At 48.3% G+C, this 25531-nt stretch overlaps 1 protein-coding gene across 1 annotated transcript; it reads left to right on the top strand.

The window, feature by feature from the left end:
* The first annotated feature begins 5688 nt into the window (after positions 1-5688).
* On the top strand, positions 5689-25320 carry LOC8054030 (major facilitator superfamily domain-containing protein 6). The gene is made up of 4 exons (XM_002434413.4): positions 5689-5943; positions 7191-8525; positions 12045-12197; positions 23784-25320. Exons 1-4 carry the CDS (start codon positions 5883-5885, stop codon positions 23891-23893), a joined length of 1659 nt encoding a protein of 552 aa, XP_002434458.3. The 5' UTR covers positions 5689-5882; the 3' UTR covers positions 23894-25320.
* The last annotated feature ends 211 nt before the right edge of the window (positions 25321-25531 follow it).

The following is a 25531-nucleotide window of genomic DNA, read 5'->3' as shown; positions in this document are numbered from 1 at the left end:
TTATTAACTTTTTGTATTCCGGTATGTAGGTAGGCTCTATTTACGTTCTGTTGGCATATGCACTGCTTCTGAAAAAAAAAAAAACGAATGGCTTGCGGCGAAATATTTACAGAAATGTAATTTTTTATTTGATTATGTTGCTTTCTAAAACATGCGCTAGATCACTTCTGCAGCTTCGAGCCGCAAATGCAATCCATGCTTTCCAAAGCACATGGGGCTTCTAAAGTTCATCTACTACTAAATGCGTTTTTGTTTTGTCTTGGTAATACAGAAACAATTGATTCTCGTAAATTAATTAAAACTGCAGTCTATTCTCGTACCAAAAAATAATAGTAGCAGAAGTTGCGTCATAAGCTAATGTCACTCGCTATTTCATCGCATACAGATTGGGTTCCGAATCTTTTAACTGTTTGCACTTTATTTTCGCATTTGTTTCCTATCGCCTGCTTGATAACAGGTGAAAGCGCTTCATTACCTTTATTCTAATTCCCACCCTCTGTATCTAAAGGAAAACAATATGGTCTTTCATTCAGCTAAAGGTGGATGCACAACTTCGGTTCCATAACACGATCGTCACCATGCTGGGAAACCTGGTGGAGGTAAAAGGGGCCTTCTGCGGAGACAACCCAACAACATTCTTGAACATTAAGACCATCCTCCGGTCTCGATTGGCCAGAAGTTCCTTCATCACCTATGGTATGTGAAAAAGAGAATGCAAAAATAGAAATCTAAGTTTGACGCTGACGCAATTTTTTTTTTTTTTTTTTTTTAAGAATTGCTGTTTGCTGGACGATTTTACCCCTGACGAAAAAGTTCCAAGACCCAAGACTTTCTTCGGTTCGGAGAAAGGGATCGTTTCTGGGAACCGGTCAGTGAAACTCTCCGCTAGCACGACTATGGAGGGGGCACTAGTCAAGTGCTTATGGGTGTATTACATAACGGGACTTTCCTACCCCGTGGCATCTGGACGAACCCTTGGACTCCTCTAGGGTCTGCTCGTTGAAAATAAAGTGTTTCGATTCAGTTTATGTCGGAGAAGCTCATAAAATCGCTTATGGCCGTTCAAAAACAACTGAAATTCTGAGCTTCTGCTGATGGCAAGAGACGCCGAATAATTAGTTTGTAATGCTATGAAGTAGGTAACTACGCTCCAAAAAAAAGCACAGGAATCTACTTTCCCGAGCCAGCACTTGGAAAGTCAATCACCGTAACTCACGGAAGCAGCTCAGCGAATCACGATGCCGAAACATAAGATTAGACCAAAAAAGCCAGTCCGAGTTGTGACATTAACCAATGCAGAACATCACGCTTGTTGTGCTTAATGTCGCAACTAATTTTTTGGTATAATCATATGTTTCGGCATCTACATTCGCTGAGCTGCCTCCGAGAGTTATGGTGATTGTCTTTCCAAGTGTTGTGCGGGAAAGTAGACGCACGGGCTTTTTTTTAGAATGTACTTTTCTTTTTGTGTTATCCGCTAAAAAAAGTTTTTTTTTTTTTTTTTCCCAGCACGATTGTATTGTTGTTGTTTATGATAGGCAAAATGAGTCACTCTGCAGCACGAAATTTTTTGTGTGATAGCTTCCAAGAAACGCCGATTTCTGGCGTCGTTCTAAGTCTTTTTTTATTCGTAAAAGCTACCAGAACATCGTTATAGAATTATTATTTTGATGAAGACATATCAAACTATTTTCTTGTGTCATGGCAAATAAAACAGTGTTAACTCTTAAAGATCGTTACTGTTTTCTTTAACACATTGATTCCGTTTATCAAACAAGATATACAGATCAAATTTCAATTCTGCTACGCAGCACAAAATAACTTTGGTTAAACCATATCAGCAAAAGTGCGAGAAGTGCAGTGCAGCATGTCAGCTTACACTCAAAACACGAAGGAGCAGAAATTGTACGATACAATAACAGAGGTAACTTAAAGCCGGGGTCACGCTGCTTATACATCATAAAAAATACATTCTGCAGACATGTTCCAATACGAGTCACCGCGACATCCGTGCTTTGTATGCCACGTGACGAAGTAACCTCTTGATTGGTTACCTCGTGGCGTACGAAGCGCGGATGTCGAGGCGACTCGTGTCGGAACATGTCTGCAGAATGTATTTTGTATGAAGTATAAGCAGCGTGACCCCGACTTAAGGGGGACTATGCCCTTGCATTTTAAGCGGGCCACCGTCCCTCCGAATTTAAGGAAGAAAATATCTAAAAACTGTCCCTCTTAATTAAGGGACTCTGACCTCAAATTTAAGGGAGACGCCGCCTCGCTTACTTTAAGAGGGGTGGTGTCTCACTTAATTAAGAGGGAACATCTCCATGTAATATTAAGAGGTCTGTCGCCCCCCTTAAAGTTAAGTGGGAAAAAATCGAAGAAATGTCCCTCTTACTAAGTGGGACCGGGCTTAGAGTGTGGACTTCGAGGTCATCTTCGATAACCTTCAGGCTCATGTACGTGGACTCAGCTGGTCGTTTAGAGTGAGTGAAAAATCGTACTCTTCGGTGCTGCATAACCTTCTCATGAGAATCCTTCCTTCAGAAATAATTCAATCTGCACTATCACAGAAAGACGATTCGACGGAAAGGGAACTATACGCGAGCACGAGTTCCTAGAGATCACCAACAGCTCTAAATCTTTACTCCATGTTTCGAAGGTAGAGCTCGAAAACCGAAAGCAAACGTATGCACCCGCGAGATTGGAACATCCTCTGTCAAAGACGAAATCACAGATAGGAGTTAAAAAGAATTCCTGATAAGCAGAAGGGTCTTAAATTATCAGCATCTGCACTACTTCAGCAAGCGCATCTTGGAACATCGTGCTTCATTTGCAAATTTAAAGAACACATCACAGAAGGCACTTCGACAGCTTCAATGGAACAAAAGAAGACGATACTACAGAAACACGACAAGTGCTTCCGCTGCTCCCTTGCGAACCACATGCCTAAGAACTGCCAAGGAAGAATCGCATGCAAGCAGTGTCGAGGCCGACACGTTTCCACGATGTGCGACCCTAAATTTACCAACGGAGGACAAAAGAATGTCGCTGGTACAGCTCCACTGCAGCTATATTCAACGACTGATGCTTCAAACCAAAAGATAGTGATGTAACAAACAGCCGAAGCGTGGGCCTCTGGAATCCAAAACAAAACGTTAACTATACAGTGTTGTTTGACGGCGGCAGCCAGATATTCTTCATATTTGAGGACTTATCTCAAAGACTGGGTTGCAAAGTGTTAGCAAGCGAACGGCTTGATATAGGGTATTTTGGTGGGCACAAAAAGAAAAAAGAACTTCTGAAGGGTCCTCATCACTCTTCAAACCATACAGGATGAACATACCTACCTCATTGAGGTGCTTAAAACCGGCGTCATTTGCATCAATGACAACACCAACCGGATGACGGCGTAAAAAGGCTACGCCAGATAAATTATGCGATCGCGGTTATCACTGACAACGACAATTTCGACTATATCGACATCCTAATCGGCTCAGACCACTATTGGAATTTTTTCCCAAGACGACTCACTAAACCCTACGGCAATCTCAAAGCCATCCAGACATCGCTCGGGTGGACTGTGCACGGCCCCATGTCACGAAGTGCTACCTTGGTGCCGTGCTCGCAAGCTGTAGTAATTAATGCTTCAGTGATAACCGATGTTTTTGATGATACACTACATGAGTTGTGGGAGTTGGAGTCCATGGGAGTGACAGAAAGCGAGAACGACGAGATGGCCGATGCCGTACTTAATTCTTACGAAGAAAATATAACGAACCACGGAGAACGTTACCAAATATCCTTGGCATAGAAGCTTTCGGTCCTCCTACATAGCAACAAGGACGTTGCCGAAAAGCGACTGGTCTAGCTTACTAAAAGGCTCCGGCGCAATGAAGACATGCTACGCGCGTAGGACTCTGCCATAAGAAAGTATGGTCACGAGAATCTGGCTGAAAAAGTAAACATAGTAGAGAGCTTGCCGGACGACGAACGGTCTCTCGTTTAACGTAACGGGGTGTCGGCGTACGGTTCGAAACCCTGAAACCGACTGCGTTGTAAGAGGAGACGGTGGAGTCCAGGGAGGTCGGCCATCTTACAGTTATCTGAGCAAAATACCAGACGTCACATATCACCCGGGCCGTGCTCCAAAATTTACTCGATCTTACTCCAGGGTAAGAGTCTTGTACCTTGGCATTCTAAAACCGTCCAGCGTTTTTCAATCAGTGTTGTCGCGTGTCAGGACCCGCCTAAGATAACTCTGGTTCATTTGGGAAATATTTAGAACACAGCGCCGTTAACTTGCATGCCTGGCGTCAGCATGGCGCCGCTGTTGGAGCGATATTTGACGCTCTAGCTGCGCCCATCGAGTCCGATCTACTTCGCCATCCTGCGCAGACAACAAAACTTCCCTATTAGTTACTTATTGTGACGTGTTTGTAGAACTAAAAGAAAAACTCCCCCCCACCTAAAAAAAAAAAAAAAATTTTTTTTTACGCTGGTAAACGAATTTGGACAATCAAAAGAACGAACGTGGGTTATGTAATAAAGGACAAGGATTTCAAATATACCAATAACCCCTTTAAGAAGGATACCAAGCGCATCACTTTTATTTGGCGCCCAACGCACGGTTTGCGCTTTCAATAACTAACCGTAAAACACTAACCTGAAAACACATTAAGAACAAAACGAGCGTGTTGGTAACGGTAATTAGACATGAGGAAGATACATAAAGAAGATACATTCCTTATTCTTAGCGGAGCTCACACATGTAGTGTGAGCTCCGCTAAGAATAAGGAACGATCAGCGATTGTTACGATGGACTCAGGTAGTGCATTCCAGTTATTTAGGCATAAAAGGAGAGGCGAGTTTTTGGAAGTATTAGTTCTGCCAAAAGGCAATTTGATTTTAAAAGAATGGCCACGGCGAAGAGATATATGATTGGCTGATCAAGAGAATTCGCGATCAGTCCAGGACTTGTAGAACTGGCTATGAAAAACGAACAGCCTGTCTACAGCGCGTCTATCTTTAAGGAGGTGTAATAAGGCTGGCCTCTTAATAAATGTTCGGGTATAGTTACATAGAATGAAGCGAGTCGCTCGGTATTGAATTAATTGGTTCCATTCTAAAGAAATTCCCAAATCAGAAGAAAAGCAAACTTCTGCTAGGGTGGACTGGAATGGGGAGGTGTGCCGTCTGGCGGCCGTGAGAGTGTCGCGATGTGCAAGCACGCCGGTGAGGGTGCTGTGGGGACCGACGCCAGCATAAACGCCGACTACCGGAAGAGCGCGAGGACCCGATCAACCCCGGAGCTCCTCGGGAAGCCATGTACCCTTACTTCCCTGTGGGACTTCTGAGCTCGTGAGGATACTCCTGCTTTTTGAACATGGGCAGGCGGGCGCTGTCGGGCTATGCGTCGCCGGTGTTGTGTTTCTTTACTTCCTCTTTAATGTATACGCTCGCCTCGGAGCAAATATTTCGTTTGCTTTCCCACCTATGACGTCACCCGATAAGAACAGACCTTGAAATTTGACCCTAATCTATAGTATCAAATAAGCCCGTTATCATGGGCGCGTCCTTATCTACTCCTTTTCTTTCTACGAACGAGACCAGCGGGTTTCGTACACGCGGCACCCTCTCTGCTTCCAGCTTGACTTTGACCGATAGCCCGCCTTGACGGCCCGAGATAGAAAGCGATAGCGGATGTGCCGCAGGCAGCACCACAACACCTGCGCTCGAGAAGCAGCGGGGTGCGGGAGTTATCTTGCCGACAGGACGCGCCGACTGGGCGAGCGCGCAATGGCCATCTAGAGCTTCCGGATACCGCCGACCAAGGATGAACCTGCCGGCCTAAAAAGGACACCTGAAAGGCGACCTGCGGAATGGCGAAAGTTAACTTAAAGGAGCTACCCATGAAGGGACACTACTTCTTCTACTACTCGGGTGAGGGAAACGCCTCTTGCTTACTCTAGAGCCGAAACATAAGCGCCAATTGGCGGCGCGGAGGTTTCTCAGAGTGCACCTCCAGATGCTTGTGAATTGTTTTCCTAATTGTTTTGTCCGTTTTCCGTCGTTAGCTCAGTAGAGGATCGTGCATATCCCAGTCTAAACGAACAATCCCAAACGAAAGAAATGCGAGCGATGTAGCGACAGCCTCTCACTATCGTCGTGTCACTCAGCGGTCGCCAGCTGAAGCTCTCGTACAGCCTATGGTGGGCTCCTTGAGTATATCACGAAGTCTAGTGGCCTGCCTGACCGACCCTTTCGGTTAACAGTATTCGGACCGATTTGTTTTAATTTTCCACGACTACGACGTTAATCGCCGCTCTTCCGCAGAGTTGACAATGCGGCACGGGCACTTCAAAGGCACCACGATTACGCGCATAATTATTATTTTATCAGTTGCATACTAGTGTACGAATCGTCATGATTGTAGATCGAAGGTTGATCTTGGTTTTTTTCTGCGTTAATACACCGGGCATTTGAAACGCGCGTGCTTCATTGTCAGCTTCCCGACTAAACTTTGTTTCATCTTACGTCGACGCTACGGGCTGACGAAACCAATCAAACGGCGTCAAAAATGCAAGTCGCTGGGCCTTCCCTAAGCGTGATTGGTTCAGTCATTGTAGAACACGTATATGAAAACGAAGAACACTATGTTGGTGCGCATTTGACGCTGTTTCATCGGTCCCATCAGCTCGCAGCATCGGCTGCGTGTGGTATGAAACTAAGTATAGTGATGAACGGTGGGGAAAGACTGGGGCGAATAGGCGCGAATTTCTGAAAGGGCCGACCATTTGGCAGCATAACTGCTTTCGAAGCGCATCGCAGGCTATACGCGACGGCTTCTGCTGACAACCGTTCAATGACGAGAGCAAAAGGCTGTCGTTCCGTCGTTCGCGTTTCTGTCCTTCCGGGCTATGCATGTGAAAAATAAGCTGAAGAAGTGACAGAAACAATACGGTTGCTTAAGTTCAGTCAACCCTAATAATTTTTCATTTAAACTCCTCATTGCAATTTAATTAAGCCATAATGAATCCAAGGCCGGCTTCGGCGACGCCTGCAAGCTGTATACCTCCACGCGTTTCGTTATCGTTTTTGTGAAGGCGGTCTGCACTTTCAAGGAAGCTCTTTTCTTTTTTTTTTCCCCGTCAAAACGCATCTTTTGGTTCGTGTCTTGCAATTTACAGCCTTATCCGGCTTCTTACCATTCATCGGAGTGCTGCTCAAGGATCGCGGCGTGTCGCCTGCCGAGGTGGGTCTGGTCTACACCGTGGCACCCTTCTTTTCGGCCGCGTCCAAGCCTATCTTCGGGGCCCTCGTGGACCGCTCCAGGAAGATAAAAGCGGTCCTCCTCGCCTTTCTTATCTGCATCACGGCTTCCTTCGCCGTCGTAAACTTTCTACCGCCCGTCCCAGGAGACCGGGATTCGGAAAGCTACCTTTATCGCAATCATAGTTCTATTGATTGGGGTTTAGAGAAAGTGACGAACAATGCCTACATCATTCCAGTGTCAAGCTCGAATTTAAGTTATACCACCGGACAGACCCTCACGTGCAATGTGTCTTGTCTCTGCGTTACGGACGATGCGCAGGACCCGTGCTTCCGAAAGGCGGCAAGCTTCTTGTCGGATCTCAAAAGTGCGAACGTTACTCTTGAACTACCGGTTTCAATAAACGCGTCCACGTGCACTGCACAGTGTTCGGTAGACGACACGGTGAGCACGTTCGGGTCAGCCATCAAATCGTTCATCTTCTGGCTCTACTTCATCTTCGTGACTGTCAACTACGCCGCCATCGGATGCGCCAACTCCCTCACTGATGCAGCCTGTTTCGAACTGCTGGTGAGCGAAGGCGAAGACTCGAAGGACCGCTTCGGTCGCCAGAGGTTGTGGGGAACGGTGGGCTGGGGAATATTCACCGCTGCCAGCGGCTACCTCATCGACTTCTGCAACGAAGGCGGGAAGACGGACCCCGTGGACTACTCCGCCGGTCTGTACGTTTGTGCGGCGCTCATGGTAGCAGACGTCGCCTGCGTGTACGCGTGCGACGTAAAGAAGCATCAGAGTTCCACAGCCATCGCGAAGGACGTGTCCAAACTCGTGCTTCGCGATGGCCGCGTGGCGGTACTCTTGCTGGACGCGACCATGGGCGGCGTGCTCGTGGGCATCGTGTGGCAGTACCACTTCTGGTACCTGGAGCAGCTGGGGGCTTCGTCGGGACTCATGGGCGCCTCTGTGGCGGTGCGAAGCTTCGGCGAGCTGCCGGTCTTCTTCTACGCGGGTTGGCTCATCGCCCGGACCGGGCACGTGTTCGTGCTTCGGGCGGCCCTGCTGGCCATGGCCGCCACCTTCGGACTGTACTCGGTTATCGTGGACCCGTGGGTGACGCTCGGCGTCGAGGTGCTCCTGGGTCTGGCACTGGGGGCCTTCTTTTCGGCGCTGCCTTCCTACGCCGAGAAGATAGCGCCTCCGGGAACGGAAGCAACGACGATGGGTCTCGTGACCGGGTTCTTCGAAGGATTCGGTGAGCTGATTTCTTTCTTGGCAACCGGCTTCGCTCGGGAGTGCGGGAAAAATAAGGAGGGGAGAACAAAGCGGGAACATCGAGGCGATATTCACCGGCCTTCAAATATTTGAGTGCGTTGTTCACAGCGCACTCTCGGAACTATGTCCCTCGCCTGCCAAAACATGCTAAAACTTTTGATGCATCAGAAACTTGCCGCCAGCACGAGCCCAGCAGGAACGGATTTGACTTGAATTCGTTGCTGTTGGGCTCGGGTTGGCTGGCGACCAGAAATGGCAGAATTACTTTCAGAAAGTAATTAAATTACATTACTAATTACTTTTCTGAAAACTGCAAAATTGCAATTAAAATACATTACAAATTACCGCAGACTAAAGGTAATTAAATTACATTGCAATTACCTTCCAAAAGTGATGACATTACTTTGAAATTACTTTGACATTACTTTTGAATACCTTGAGGCAGTAATTCGCGCTCTTTTTACTTACCGTATAAACCAACACAGCGTTTACTAAACAAGCCCTCGTTTGCTCACAAAGAGCATGTGCTGGAACCAGATCTGGGAGAAGCGAGGCACTGCTCATGCGCAGTGGCGAGAGCAGCGCCACCGCAGTGATGTGACGTCAAAGAGCTGAGTTGGCCTATATGTACTAAAACTCAGATCTTACTTTTTACAGCGGAACAACCTTATGGGCCTCAAACTGAACTATTCTGAACAGTGGTTTTGCTGACGCGCACGATATAATGCCCGTGCCACACGGGCAACTCGAATACCATTTACAACGAATGACATTTGAACGATCGGCCAATCAGCGCGCGACACTCCGAGCGTGGGGCGTTCCACGCGCGACAGATCGCGAGCCGACTCGTCGATCAGACGAATGTCATTCGTTGTAAATGGCAATCGAGTAGCCCGTAAAACACGTACATTAGTGTTAAACATGCTGAATAGCTTCTTTAGATGTGACTCGGAAAGACAGTCGACTCACCGGTTTCGCTGTTCATTCAACGGTGAAGGTTTTCACCAAAAAGGGTGATGTGTTTACGTCTTTCTGATTTAGAACTTGTAGTCCATGTCAGTTTGTTAAGTCGGATAATTGCAGCTCGTTTCTACAAGGAGTCGTCGCGTGAAACGTTTCCCTTCCGCCTCGGAAGCAATCTAATTCTATTTTCCCGAGAGCACTATACTCGGCGATAACTTTTCTTGGCAATGCAGTGGAAGGGAGGAGAGCCCGCGCACAGCTTTATTCGGCGCTCAAAATGGGAGAGGGAACGCGTGTCGGTACCCTTCACTGCATTACCAATAAAAGTTGTCGCCGAGTATAGCTGACCTATTCCCGGTTATTCCTTTCAAGGGGCATTTTTCCCAAACACCCGAAGAGTCCAAGTTTTTGCGCATTGTTACACAAAGGGCCTGGATAATTGCTAAGCAGAAGCGTCGCAGTTGAGGAATTGCGCGAGCTTCCTACATTGTGTACTTTCCCAACAAACGGGGGGCGATATGTGCTTGTAGGCTTACTCTCGAATAAACTTATCAAGGGAAGGCAGCGACGCTTATCGCTAGCGGCACCTGCTTTGCTCGAGGACGCACGAAATGTTCTGGGCCTTTGACAAGGCATTTGGAATTAACTATTTATTCCTGTCTTTTGTCGTTCACAGCAGTCCAAGCTCACGGTTTGACCTTGCTTGACGAAAATACAAGGCCGGATATCTGTTTGTCTTGTCCTCTCAGGTTTGAAATTATGTTTAATTCACTGGTGATGTGCCCGTCGCCTTGTAGCCTATGAGCCGTTATTCCCTAAGCTCACGCACTGTCGGCTTAGGGATGAACGGTGGAAGCTACGTGCTTCTTGGAGCAATCACTCATCTATCGTTCGAAACGTAACCACGCTCTCGTTTTTACCCACGAGTAGAGAAAAGGACGGGACAGATGATTAAAGGAAGGTGTTTGATTGGCTCTGGTTAGATTGCAGCTCCCACCGCACTGTCAGCTTAGGAATAAACGAAGTACAGTACCGTCATGTTGACGCGACGCCGTGAATCTGTCGTGCGTGGAGTTCGTAAGCCGTTGCCCTCCAGCGATGTCTACCAGCAAGCTTTACTCCTTCGCCTTTCCAGCCCTCCTTTGTGCGTTCGTCCAGCTCTTCGCACGAGGCTTTGCGCTCAGGTGGCCGTCAATTATTTCCTCTGATACACTTTCACAACATTTCTCCATGCAAAATAATTTTTCTATTCTTTCTTAAAGCTTGCAAACGAATTTTCTAATTTAGGACAAAAGTAATTTCAAAAGTAATTAGTAATTTTCTCCAAATTGCTGCCTGAAAGTAATTCATTACATTACTAAATTACTAGCCTAGTGAACTAATTAATTACATTACTCATTACTCTAAAAAGTAATTGAATAACTGTAATTCCATTACAATAATGTCATTACTGCCATCTCTGCTGGCGACCATAGTTGAGTCACTCAACTATATGGCCTTCAGTGGATACCAGACAACTCAGATTTCGCTCCACGTGGTACCGAGCTACTGGCGAAATTACGCAAGCATCAAGAATGCTAGAAACGCAGATCTACGGGCCGCGCGTACTCGCCTTCGCTGAAAAATAAAATAAAAAAGGATTCGAAGTAAAGAATCAATGTGCTGAAATTGACCCATTGACATTACTCCACGAGCTTCTCAGAATACGCTTCCCGGCAGTTGGCAATACGAATTAGTCTATTGAGTGTGTTAGTAAATCGTCCCGATACCTCTCGATAACGATCCGATGCTTGCGTGAAGGCTGAGGTTGAGTATCTGGTGTCGTTATCGGAGTCATCGAAACGATCTACTAAACCTCTCTAATAGGTTGTAGCCTGTAGGCGTTAACGAAAAATAAAAGTAACAAAATACCGTACACGTTATTTGCAAATAAAAGGATCGCGTTCCCGACCTACGCTACATCAAGGTGAAAATGGTATTTACCGTACCATAAATGGTGAGCAACTCTCCATCGTTAAAGCGTTCCGCGTTACCGATAAAAAGTAACTCGTGTTACTTTTGCGTTAGGGCCACTTGCGTTACCTGCCATTGACGGCGACAGCTTTTTTCGACACTGGGGGAAAGGGCGTGAGGATTGCGGTTTTCTAGAGTGGGCGCGTTTGCGAGGGGTAAAGAGGGGAGCGACTTTGAAGGTATACGGGTGAAAGCAAGAATTCATAAGACCTCGCAAGTGGAAACACGGAAAAAGTTGAAGCGTACATTTTTTTTCTACGTTTTGGGAAGATGTAACGAGTAACAAAACGACCGCTACCCGTTACTCTAAATTATGTTGTTCATGAGTTGAAAATTTAACAAGCACGTTACTATGTTACCGAAGAACGAAACGCGTTAGTGCCACCGTGCTCGACGTCAAGGCGACAGCGCTGGCTGAGGAACGGCCGATGCGCAAACTCTAGGAAAAAAGGGTTGTGTAATGCCCACAGTTGGGTACGGGCAAGCGTGCTTGTTTCTAATGGCGAGTTCTTTTGTTGCGTAGGAACGGCCCTCGGAGGCATGATAGGAGGAGCGGGATTCCAGTGGTTCGGCGCCCGAAGAACCTTCCAGGTGGTGGCCGCCTCGGGCCTGGCCTGGTGTCTGCTCGCCTACCTGCTGGACGCCCTCCTACGGCTCGCCGCCATTCCCCGACGAGGCAAGATGCTTCCGGCGCTCTCGACCATGCGCCTCTTGTCATCTTGCGCACACCTGGTCTTGGGTACCTTTGATCTGACACATTACATTGGCACGTATCCCTCAGCAACAGAGTTCTGGTCCCCACGGCGGCCATCCTGAATAGGCTTTTCTTTGGAATGCAGGTAGAAGTACGTATGAGTCTGCTTCGCAGAGAGGTACAGTCATTGCCAAACGTTTAGAGCCCACCGCGTGCACGGCCGGAGCGAGCCAGCTCCCGTGCGGCGGCGCTGTGCACTCACTGACTATAAAGACAAAAGCAAACATATGGAGGGGCTTTAACTGACTACTAGATGAATTTGAATTTTATAAACGAACATCGCCAAGCTGTGCATGCTGGGACGCACTTGAGCCAAAAATGGCGGAGCGTCGCCGCCAATCTAGTTTGTCGCGGCGGCGCGGCGCCGGCATCTACAGTAGACCAATGGCAGCGTGCTCGCAAACGGCGGCGCGTCACCGGCAGCCACAGCACATTCATCGGAGCGTGCGCGTTTGGATGTGGGATGCGCCATGAGCCAGAAAGGGTAACGCGAGCCGCCGGCATCCGATAAGAGCTACCGCACCACGATAAAACGATGGCGGTACTTGGATAACTTAGGATATCCAGCGCTTTAACTTGCTACGAAGATTTTCAGAGTGGGGTGTAATGTCGATCTCGCGTCAGTGACTTTAGCGTCGCCAAGGAAGGGTTCAGCGCGATGCAGAAGCAAAGTTCCCCTTAAAAGGCCACTGAAAAAAATGTTGTTTTAAACAGTCTGGTTGGGACACGCGTGTCAAACAATAAATTTTACTTGAAAAAAATATTTTTAGAGCAATACTGAAGGCGCGAGATTTATTTTAAATTCTGCGCGCAAAGTCCATGTCGTCACGGAGTGGTCATACACTCTTTCCACCTCAACGAGATGGCCATACACTCTTTCCACCTCAACGTGATGGCCAAGCCGATCCACCTCTCCTCCACGCGCCCGAAATGCCGAAAGAGGAAACAAGTTGAAAGGAGGTGACTGCCAACTAAATCACGTCGCGCGCCGTAATATTGTTTTAATTTTAGAGCGCAGATCTTGGGCGCCCGTTTCCGGCTTGAGCGGCGTCGGCGTAAACGCGCGGTGCATCGTGGGATATGTCCCATAATGCACCGCGCGGGGAGGAGGACAAGGGGGAGGGAAAGGAGGGGAGGAGGAGGACGAGGAGGGGAGAGAGGAGGAGAAGAAAGAGGAGAAGGGAAGAGTGAGGAGGAGTAGCAGGGAGGATGAGGAGGTCAAAATGAGGAAGGAGGGGTATAACCTCCACTCCTCCTCAAAAGCTGCTCTTCTAATTCTGCGCTAGAGGGTGATGTAAACGGCTTTTCATTTTTTTCCCCCGTAAAATGCATTTCTTGACACGCGTGTCCCAACCAAACTGTTTGAGAAATATTTTTCTTTTTTTCAGTGGTCCGTTCACACATTAGCGGGAGTCCGACCGCGAGTGCGAGGGTGCTATGGCAACAGCTGCGTCGGCTCCAACAAAGCCGGTTTTCAGCCCGTTTTGTTGGAGCCGACGCAGCTGTCGCCATAGAAACCCGTACGTCGAAAGCCGTTGCATGCAGTGACACTCGGTCGGACTCTACGCAAGTCTGTGAATCGTCCTGTAGACACACAAATTGCTGCGCGCAGAATGAACGATGCGACATGGCTGCGTATGTAACTCCTTCCGCGGTTTTTTGGCTCGGGATCCACAAAATGCTAACGTCGAAGTCCGGATGCGTTTCTTTGATGAGGCTCTTGATTTGTGGTGCGACGCCATACGGGCTCTTCCTGCGGATGCATTCTTTTATGGCTTCTTTCGAATCTGTAAGGACGAGCGCCTTGGCGATGCAGTGCGATTGATTGCTTGCGGCTTCCCTCGGCATACCTGTAGAAGGACGAGGAGCTTGGGCCGTTTGGGGCTGTCACTCACAGGATGAGAACAGCAGAAAGGTCCTTCAGTTGGCCCGCCTCCAGCGCGAGCTTTGGACTTAGGCTAGACTTTGACTTAGGCTAGGTGGCGCAAGCTGCCACCCGCTACGAAAGCTATAGCCATTAACAATCCATCCATCTACCCACCTTCGATAACCCTCCGGTGTCTCATGAGCCTCGAGTATGCATGTAGAGCCAAAGCACGCCGGAAGGCAACGAGCGCTTGCTGGAGGCATCAGAAAGACATCCTGCCGTTCGCATCCTTTCAGTAACTAAACAGTTTTTTGAGCAAAGTAAAGTGCGGCTCCTAGCAGAAGTATTTCGTATAAACTGGTCGGACTATACGTAGGCCTAATGTGTGACGATCAACCTTTCTAATGAATGTAAGCTCACCTGAGCACAGCGGTGTCTACGAGACGTTAGTGGCCACGGTCGGCGCTAATTTTATTTTCATAGAAGTCCGTGTAATTGAGAACACAGATCCACTCTATGCGCTGTCGAAAAGTCCCACGATCATCTCAACCCCAGTACGTCTACTCAATCCGCCAGCGAGCGAACAGCAAACCGATAATAGCAGGAACGAGAAATATTTCTCACGCAGATTTTGTGAATGTCGTCCCGTGGCGATTTCCGGACCGTCTAACACAAGCACTTCGTAGAGGCACTTTCCGGCGCAGATAAACTGAACACATTGCCGTTCACAACTGCGGGACACACGATTGAACTCGAGCAACGATCCACTCCTGCCGGTCGAATGACGGAAAACACGTAGAGAGCAACGTTGGACGTGGGTTCGAATGTCAACCTTTACTCCGGAGCGAGAAACGCGTCCAGGCAGAGACGCGGCCGAGACGCTGCGGCCGCCCAGAAACGGCGGGAGAAACTATCCTATTTTCGCACGAGCGAAGCAGCTTTTAGCCATTACCCAAGCATCAGAAAGAATGGCAGAAACGCAGGTACACGCGCTGCGCGTGGTCGCGTCTTCAGATCGATCTATTCGAAAGCAAAAATCTAAAATAAATGGCACTTCGCACGCGCGTTTCATGGACGCTTTATTTTGGTTATTTACTTCGAATATTTTCTATAGACGCTTTGCAACAGCTGTGCATGAACGCCGCCATAACTGACCTTCAGTTTTTGTTTCCTCTTATTCTATTTTCTTCAATTAGTCTTTACCGTAGCAGGCCAGGTTATTGCCATATAAGATTACACTTTGTCTTTTTCTAAAGCATCGACCTTTGTAGAGGATTGTTAACTACCGTTTCAGTTGCTCGGCACCTTGGTAAGACAAGAGAAGGTCAGTAATGGCGGCTGTAATTTGGCGCGTGTGTAAAGCGTCTATATGGAAGGCGAGCTATCGCGACTCCAGCAAAACGAACAGCACCTTGCGGGAAAACACTGAACTGGCCGGAACAGGTCCCTTCGCGATTTTTGCTCGTCTCTTCTGGCTTCCGTGTTTAGATGTTGTCAGTGGTTTGCGCGACAGAACAGTTCTACTTCTATGACGGAGCGTCATAGAAGCACGCTCCTCCCAAGAACCATCGAGCTCTGGCGCTCCCTCCCGAATGACGTCACACAAGGGACATTTGAAAGCAAAGCGGACATAAAGGAACTGTGTAAATGTGCAACCATTCATCTGAAAGAACTGTGATCTGACACTCAATCCGACCCAAATCCCAGTGTACAAAGATGTATATATATATATATATATATATATATATATATATATATATATATATATACAACACGGGCACTTCACGTCATCGTACGTGGTCTCCGAGGGGGATATAAACGAATATGTGCAGATGAATGAACCGTACTTAATCCAATGAATTAAAGAATCCAAGTTTTCAGGAACCCGCCGAAAGCCAAAAATTGGCGGAGCCAGGATTTGAACTCTGGGCCTCCCAATGTCCGGTCGGGTGTGCTAACCACTACACCACTCCACCTTAGCTTTCTGGCGTTTCCTGCCTGTCTTATTAATGCACAAGAAACGAAATGTGTCCAATCGGAGGTGTTCTGGAAACACACGCCGCCGCGTGGAACGCGGTACGACGCTTAGTGTCACGTGGTACGTGCTCGTTTGTGCTCCAGAAATCCTCCCACTGTTTGTCTCGCCCCGTGTACATGTAGTATTCTTTGTTTATGAGCTTTTAGAGACACGGTATCATCATCATCTGCGAGAATCAAGAGCCACGTTATTGAATATACAACACGGGCACTTCACGTCATCGTACGTGGTCTCCGAGGGGGATATAAACGAATATGTGCAGATGAATGAACCGTACTTAATCCAATGAATTAAAGAATCCAAGTTTTCAGGAACCCGCCGAAAGCCAAAAATTGGCGGAGCCAGGATTTGAACTCTGGGCCTCCCAATGTCCGGTCGGGTGTGCTAACCACTACACCACTCCACTTTTTTTTTTTTTTTCTTTATTGCAAGATTTTGACAGTGAACAAAGATTCACAATGCACGATAAATTTCACTTGAACATGTGCAATATTATATTGACGACGCTAGTGAAGGCGACGATAGAACGTCGCCTGTAAGGTTTGGAGAGGCGGTGAGAATTGTTAAAATTCTCTCATCATCGACAGCTTCAAAAATGCAGGCAACCACTCCAGTTCCAGACATACTTTCTCGTAGACAGCTGCTATCAAGTTTATATTTTCAATGAAATAATACCGTACTGGACGGGCATCCAGATCCGCGTGACGAACTGCCATCCTACATCTCCAAATAGCATGCAGGCCCAGTAAAAATACGAGATCATATGGGAAAGGCGTCCCTTCCACAGACAAAAAGCGTATTCCCCGAGCCGTGAGCGGTAGGTCTTTTTTAAGAGTGCGTTGGAGCACGTCCCAGAACAGGATAGCATCCCAGCAGTCCAGGAACACGTGCTCCACGGTCTCCGGTTTCTTGCACAAAATACAATCCTCGCTCCATGGTACAAACATGCCCTTTTTTGCTAACCATGTCTTTACTGGAAGCGTGTTGGTATGTAGTTTAAAATAAAAGGTTTTCACAGATCCGGGAACTAGCATTCTTTTCACGCGGGAAAGCACATCACGGTCAGTACTGTCGGAGAACAAAGACCGATACAATGGGACGGGAAACAGGCATTCAACAAGATCTCGCTTCAGACGCTTTCGTGTGACAAAGTTTAAGTACTCTCTTGAAAATCGCACACTAAGAAATTGGTACGCACAAACAACCTCTCTAAGAAAGCCCGTTACTTGGCCTTCACATGTGTCACACGTCGAAACAATGAACTCGGGTAACTCTCTGAACAACCGTACTTGAATGACAGTTCTCAGAAACGGGTCAGCCTGGTCTCGCAAAAAGAAAAACCTCGATACGAGCTGTCGTATGAACAAATGCGACAAACTAAGCCCACCCGACTTCACGCGGCGAAAAAGGTTATCTCGTCTAGTCCTTTCCCAGGTAGACTTCCATATGTACACGGCCATCACCCGGTGCATGCGTTGCAAATGCACACGAGAGCAGTGCAGAACCTGTAACAGGTACCAAATCTTTGCAACAAAAAATGAATTACACACTGTTGCCCGTGCAAAGATAGAAAATTCCTTGCCACCCCACTTCGCGGCTTTAAGACTCATCTCCTCTGTTTTGTTACGCCAGAGCTCGTTGCTTTCACGGTAATTGTTCAAAGGCACTCCCAAGTATACGCCGGGCTCTGTAGACCACTGAATAGATTCAAACACACGCGGAGTCACGTCCCAGTGGCCGTGCCAGATCCCCAAGCATTTCGCCCAGTTCACAGCACACGCTGTCTGGGCGCAATATGATCTCGTGAGTTGAACAGCCGCTGAGACGCTTTCTCTATCACTACAAAAAATCGCAACATCATCTGCGTACGCTAATATTTTAACATCACATGCATTTAAAGAAAAACCACGTATGTTCCCACTCTTTATGACACTTAGGCAGTAGGGCTCAAGAAATATGGCGAACAACAACGGCGAAAGTGGGCACCCTTGCCGAACAGAGGATAACACAGAAATGCGTTTAGTTACTTGTTTGTTAATTACAAGACTAGTCGTGCAGTTACTATAGGCCATCTTTACTCCATCAAAAATAATTTTACCCACGCCAACATGGTTTAGAATGCAAAGAAGAACAGCATGGGACACTCGATCGAAAGCTTTTTCAAGATCGACTTGCAACAGAGCAACTTTCCGGCAATTAGCATCACATAGTTCCAACACACTACGCGCAACATGAATGTTACTCATAATCGTACGTCCCTTGATACCGCACGTTTGATGTTCTCCCACCACATCTCCAATAACCGATTGCATTCGCCTCGCAAGGATTTTCATGAGAATCTTATAGTCCGTATTAGCTAGTGTAATGGGCCGGTAATTGGCTACATTACGAAGTTTATTAGTGTCTTCACTTTTGGGGATAAGGACTGTGTGGGTAAATAAAAAGGAAGGGGGAAAAACTTGGTTTTCATAACATTCGCGGTACACTTGTAACAAAATACAAGCTAAATCTTTTTTATACTTTTTATAAAAGGCAGCACCCAAGCCATCAGGGCCCGGTGATTTTCCGCTTTGCAAATCATCAATGGCTCTTTCTACTTCGGACACACCTATCGGCTGTTCTAACCATTCTTTTATTTCACTACCTATCTTTGGCAGAAGGGGCAAAAAATTTTCTGTGAAACCTTCTTCTTTTGGGGCTTTGTGGCTCAGTAAGTTTTCGTAGAATTCAAGAAAGGCTCCCTCAATTATGCTAGAGTCACGCGTCGTGGTACCCTGATAATCAATTTCAGTTATTTCATTGGCGCGTGCGTATCTCTTTTCTGTGGCTAACGCTCGTTTTGTTGGTGCTTCACCCGCGAGAAACTTTTCTGCCCGGGCACGTATTATCGCACCTCTGTAGTGCTCAGTATCTATGAGCTGTAGCTTGCTTTTTATTTTATTAATGTCATCTATAAATAACCCGGGGGATTTACACTCTTCTAGAACAAGCTCCTTTAAAGTTGAGCGCAGCTGCTTTTCCTCTTTCTCTTTCTCGTACTTTAGAATGGTTGATCTTTCTATGGCGTCCATTTTAACTACTCGTTTAAATTCTTCCCATTCTCCGGTCATCTCGCTCCCGCAGATGTTCCTAAAATTTTCAATCCTTGCATTTATCTTGTCGTTAAACACCTCGTCGTCAAGGAGCTTGTGCAATATGACGGAGGCTTATTGCGGAGAAGGCGCCGTGTAACCGAGCTTTCGGTTGCACGTCAAAAGATCCCCAGGTGGTCGAAATTAATCCTCAGTCCTCCGCTGGGGCGTGCCAGATGCCCGTCGTAGGTTTGGCACGTAAAACCCCCAAATTTGACTTTTTTGTCAAGGAGCTTGTAATTCATTTTCCAGTTGTGCCAATCAAATCGGTGTCGTTCTTTTCTTTTTGATCCTAACCCGAAAGTCACAAGGCAGTGATCGCTAAAGCACACCTGCTCGACACTATAGTGTCCACACAGCGGAACTAGCTCAACTGACACGTATGCTCTGTCTAGCCGTGCGTGGCTACTTCCTTGGAAATGTGTGAACTGCACGCCCTTCGTGCCCTTTCCGCAATGTGCCACGTCCTCCAAGTAATGCTCATTTACCAGTTCATTCCAGACATCGGCACTGCTATCCCTCCGGCGACTAGGAGGGGTCCTGTCTTCTGGAGCACATGTACTGTTAAAATCCCCCACCACCACAAGCAGTCGTTCGCACTTTAAATATTCCGCTATACTTTCAAAAAAATGGCATCGTTCCGTCTCTACAGTCGATGCGTAGATACAGATTATACGAAACTTTTGATCTGAAAAGCAAATATCACAATACACGACTCTCCCATCTTCACGCGAAGCAACATTCTCAACAATAATACCTAAAGCATTTTTCAAAAAGATGCATACACCCCCCGACCTCCCTACCGCATGGCTTACGCATACATCGTATCGCGACTCAAATTGGCGCACCATCTGCTCGGTCTGCTCCTCGCTCTCAATCTTGGTTTCCTGGACAGCTATCACGTCGAGGTCGTTTTCCAAGAACAACCTTCTGAGCTGGCACTGCCTTCGCCTTGCAGACAGTCCTCTTACGTTCAGGGTAGCTATACGCAGTGCGACCTCGAGCTGTTTCATAGCTTTGAAAACTTAGGAGCTTATGACCTTGCGCCAGCTATCAGACACTTGCCAATCAGGGGGTAGCGGGGAACCAGCTTACTGTGACAGCCGGTCTTCACGAGCCCTCGACGGCGAGCGGCTGCGTGTCGTATAGCGTCCTTTTTTCCCGGCGAGCTTCCACTGATATTCCAGGCGTCGCAGTGCCTGCTCGCTGGCAGCAGCACTGCGTGCACCCAAGTCCTCTAGTCGCCGCTTCGAAGTGATCGCGTCCAGGGACATTTCCTCGCTGGGGCTGTTCTCCGGTGCCACTTCCTTTTCCTTACACGTAGCCGTATTCTCCGCTGCTTCCTCTACTGTAGCTGCATCCGAACCGGCTGAGTGCTCGAAATCCCCCGTGGTGTCCTGGAGCTTCGTGGTCGGCATCTCGGTTGGCGCTGTGACCACAAAAGGCTCCTTTTCTCCGTCAGGTTTCCCTTCGCACTCCTTGCTAGCGGTTACTGTTGCCTTTGAAGTCGCCGACGCTACAGACGCTTGCGTTGAGGGCGCCGCCGCCTGTTCCGCCTCTTGTTCGTCCATCACAAGCTCGTTCGTGTCTTCCTCGGCCTGGCGTCCTCCTGCGACACGAGCGTAGGATCGAACGCAGTCTTGGCGTTCGTGACCATATCCACGGCACTCACTACAGCGAGGCGCCCTACAATCACGGCGAATGTGTCCAGACCGTTTGCACCGCAGGCACATTGGTGCACGTCCTGGAACAACCACAAGTACAGGGCCGCCGGTGAACCGAAGCTGGTGAGGCAAGCGTTCCAGCGTCATGCCTTCCTTCAGTGACAGCCGCGCCACCCGGGTCGACGACTCGACGCCGTCAAACCCGTCGATGTGCCATTTTTCTCGGATTATCTCTCTCACCACGCCGAACTCCTCCAGTGCCCTTTTCAGGGCTTCGTTGGGCACGTCGAAAGGCACCCAGTGAAGCTTGAGTCGGACCTCTCGTCGATCAGGGTCCATCGGCACACACCAACCTCCTTTCACCTTGAACTTGCCAGACATCATCAGTTTCTCCTTGGCGGCAGTCGACTTGAGGCGGACAATCCAAACGTGCCCCATCTGGAACACCCCCATACCGGTCACGTCGCTCAGGACGCCAAGTTGCCGCAAAGGTTCCCTGAAATCTTCAATGCGGTACGGCCGCACTCCGATGTCAGCGTGCAGAAATGCCGTGCATTTCGATAAGTCATTCGCCGGTAGCGTCGGCAGAATAAACCGATAGTCAGCAGGAAGATCCAAAGCCATATCACCGCGTCCAAGCAGGGACGCTTGCTCAGCTCCAACGGAGCTCATGATTCCGCGTGCGCTTTCGACGACGTTCGAAATTGGAATGACTACACCACTCCACCTTAGCTTTCTGGCGTTTCCTACCTGTCTTATTAATGCACAAGAAACGAAATGTGTCCAATCGGAGGTGTTCTGGAAACACACGCCGCCGCGTGGAACGCGGTACGACGCTTAGTGTCACGTGGTACGTGCTCGTTTGTGCTCCAGAAATCCTCCCACTGTTTGTCTCGCCCCGTGTACATGTAGTATTCTTTGTTTATGAGCTTTTAGAGACACGGTATCATCATCATCTGCGAGAATCAAGAGCCACGTTATTGAATATACAACACGGGCACTTCACGTCATCGTACGTGGTCTCCGAGGGGGATATAAACGAATATGTGCAGATGAATGAACCGTACTTAATCCAATGAATTAAAGAATCCAAGTTTTCAGGAACCCGCCGAAAGCCAAAAATTGGCGGAGCCAGGATTTGAACTCTGGGCCTCCCAATGTCCGGTCGGGTGTGCTAACCACTACACCACTCCACCTTAGCTTTCTGGCGTTTCCTACCTGTCTTATTAATGCACAAGAAACGAAATGTGTCCAATCGGAGGTGTTCTGGAAACACACGCCGCCGCGTGGAACGCGGTACGACGCTTAGTGTCACGTGGTACGTGCTCGTTTGTGCTCCAGAAATCCTCCCACTGTTTGTCTCGCCCCGTGTACATGTAGTATTCTTTGTTTATGAGCTTTTAGAGACACGGTATCATCATCATCTGCGAGAATCTGAGAGATCTGAAAACTTGGATTCTTTAATTCATTGGATTAAGTACGGTTCATTCATCTGCACATATTCGTTTATATCCCCCTCGGAGACCACGTACGATGACGTGAAGTGCCCGTGTTGTATATTCAATAACGTGGCTCTTGATTCTCGCAGATGATGATGATACCGTGTCTCTAAAAGCTCATAAACAAAGAATACTACATGTACACGGGGCGAGACAAACAGTGGGAGGATTTCTGGAGCACAAACGAGCACGTACCACGTGACACTAAGCGTCGTACCGCGTTCCACGCGGCGGCGTGTGTTTCCAGAACACCTCCGATTGGACACATTTCGTTTCTTGTGCATTAATAAGACAGGTAGGAAACGCCAGAAAGCTAAGGTGGAGTGGTGTAGTGGTTAGCACACCCGACCGGACATTGGGAGGCCCAGAGTTCAAATCCTGGCTCCGCCAATTTTTGGCTTTCGGCGGGTTCCTGAAAACTTGGATTCTTTAATTCATTGGATTAAGTACGGTTCATTCATCTGCACATATTCGTTTATATATATATACCTTCTTTTTTTTTGTATATATGTCTGTGTAGCGGGTACAGTGGGCCTCTATGGCATGGGCAATAGCCTTTTCACTGTCGCCCGGGTTTTAGAAACCGAATAAAGCATTACATTACATTACCGGTGGCTGTGTCGTAACCGTATATCGCCTTGTGAACCAGGTTGCTCTGCACGCGACCTATGGAACCGCATGAGCCAGACATTCTGCGTTTCTCAACGTTCATCAGCGCCGTGGAAGGACGGTGGGCAGTCCCTTCCTCGTTTCCTCGAAGAAAGTCAAGCCTCTGGAAGTTCGCTTACCCCAACACGTCGCCGCAGGTCCGAAACGTGGAAGATCAAAAGCGGGGGAACCAATCTTGAGTCCAACGCTTACTTTCTGCTGCCCCAGCGTTGTGCGTTGAGCTGGCACATGGCACGGCACGACCTGAATTCGGCCGCCATATTTGCCCGGTAGTGGCGTCCCCTATAGGTTGCTAGAGTCACTGGCGGCCATATCCGTGTGCGCTGCTGCTGAGCGCGTGCTGACGGCGAGCTTCCGCAGTCCTTTTGGAGCGTGCATTTAGCACCATCAAGGTTGCCGGTCTTTGCAGGCTATTAATGTGAGCCCGTTCTGAGCACGCGCTCTAAACGTCGCCCCTAAATATGGCATCCTGTGAATAGAACTAAGTAACTACGTTGTAACTACGTTCCCAACGTTCTCTTTGATGCCTGGTTAATTTAGCAAAAGGTCTATTAGCTTAGAAATCAGTCAGAATGTTGTTGTTTCTCATTCTCTCGGAGCAAACACGGGACATTCTTTTTTTTTCTTGTTCTCCCATCAGGGACTCGAGCTGCTCGAGCGTGGGCTGCGGCGTCCAGCGACGCGGGCGAGAAGACGAGCTACTCGTACTCCTCCGTGAGGGCCAGCGAGCTGGCCTCCTGTCCTTCCTGAAGTGCCCTACTCTTATCTCTTATCTCTCTTGACACTCCCCTATCCTTCCAACTGGCCGGTGCTACAGCGGCCCAGAGTGGACCCAGGAAGGACCTTCATGATACTATGCGCCGGGAAACTGAGGAAGAGATGGAGTCGAAAGCGGGCAGGGACCTCAGAACTTCTGATTCGAATGATCAGTGGTAGACCGAGCTAGTCGTTTTTGTCTCCACTGCACTCGTAGAACGCGCTCGAATGCAGGAGCCGGACGCCTGCGTTCCGCACGTGTTCGACGAGTGCAGTGGACTGGAGACAAAGGGTGCCCACCAGGGGTTTCCCCAGGAATTGAAGTAAGGGGGGTGTCTAAATTTTTATTGGGGTGGGGAAGGGGGCATTGAGAATAAAGGAGCCGTTGGGAATTTAGAAAAACAAGGGGAGTCTACACCCCCCTAGGCGTAGGATTTTGCGGGGCATCGGGGCTCGCCCTGGTGTGATCCAAGGGGGCGAGAGGGGGGTACCCCCCCCCCCCCCGGGCCTGGGCCATGATCCTTACCGAGACGCTGTTTAGGTGTTATGTAACGAGCTTCTATAGTAGTGGCATGTAAACAAAATAACGCCCACGTTGCCTTTATTCACAAAATACATGGGAAATGGAATCCCAGCGTGCTTTCATTAGCTTCAATCTCCAGTTTTGGCGAAAAGGTAACGCGCAGCACCCCCCCTCCTTAGGAGGTGTGTAGAGAAATCACTGGTCTCCACTGCACTTGTGGAACACGTTCGAATGCGAAAGCCAAACGCTGGCGTTTCGGCTCCTCAAGTGTTCGAACGGCGCAGTAGACCCAAAGGCGGCTAGCTTTAGCTCTACCCATTGATCATTCCAACCAGAGACCGACGTTCTGACGTACCGCGCGGGCTCCCGTCTTCTCCTTTCCCACTTCGGTCGTCGGGGCCGGGTTGTCGGCAGTCTGATACTTTAGCCCCGTGTTCCAGGGGATAATAGGCAGCCCACGAATGGTAAAAAAACAAAAAAAAAACAAAAAACATGCTTTTTTCGTTGAAAGGGTTTATGAAACGATATCTGGTTGAAATGTTCACGACTTTGCAGAGGCGTACTGGTCCTAGTCTGGCCCAAGTATACTCGCACAGACCGCCACTGATTCAGAAGTTTCTTTGTCGCAGTGAAATTTCGAGGATAAAAGGAGACTTCCCTAGAAAAAATAACTAAGGCAAGCATTCTTTTTTTCTTTCAGTTATTAACGTTACGGAGTGGTTCTAAGTAGTATTTAGCGAAACTAGAAAACTTAAAACAGTCTGGTTGGAAAAAGGATGTCATAAAAGAAATTTATACCGAAAAAAGAGAAACCTTTGGAGCTATCTTTACGGCGGGAAACGAACTTGTAGACGCCCGCGGGAGCCCGCGGAAAAGTAGCAACTTGCAGTCACGTGACTGGCCACTAGTCACTTAGTGCTTGCTCTCTTTCGGGAGCTTCCTATAGACCGTTCCATTAGGGTCATAGCAGAGAGGGTAAAAGAGAAAACAATGCACTCCCCCTCTCACCCCGCATCTCGTCCGCTCCGCCGAGTGGGCTGTAGCAAGCGTCCGGCTGGCGTGCAAACTCTGTTTAAAATCGCGTCATTTTGGAACTTTCAAGCGTAGAC

The sequence above is a fragment of the Ixodes scapularis genome, unplaced genomic scaffold, assembly GCF_016920785.2.
Source record: "Ixodes scapularis isolate PalLabHiFi unplaced genomic scaffold, ASM1692078v2 PGA_scaffold0__279_contigs__length_252992795, whole genome shotgun sequence".
Lineage (NCBI taxonomy): Eukaryota > Metazoa > Arthropoda > Arachnida > Ixodida > Ixodidae > Ixodes > Ixodes scapularis.
This window is presented reverse-complemented; position numbering and strand designations above follow the sequence as displayed.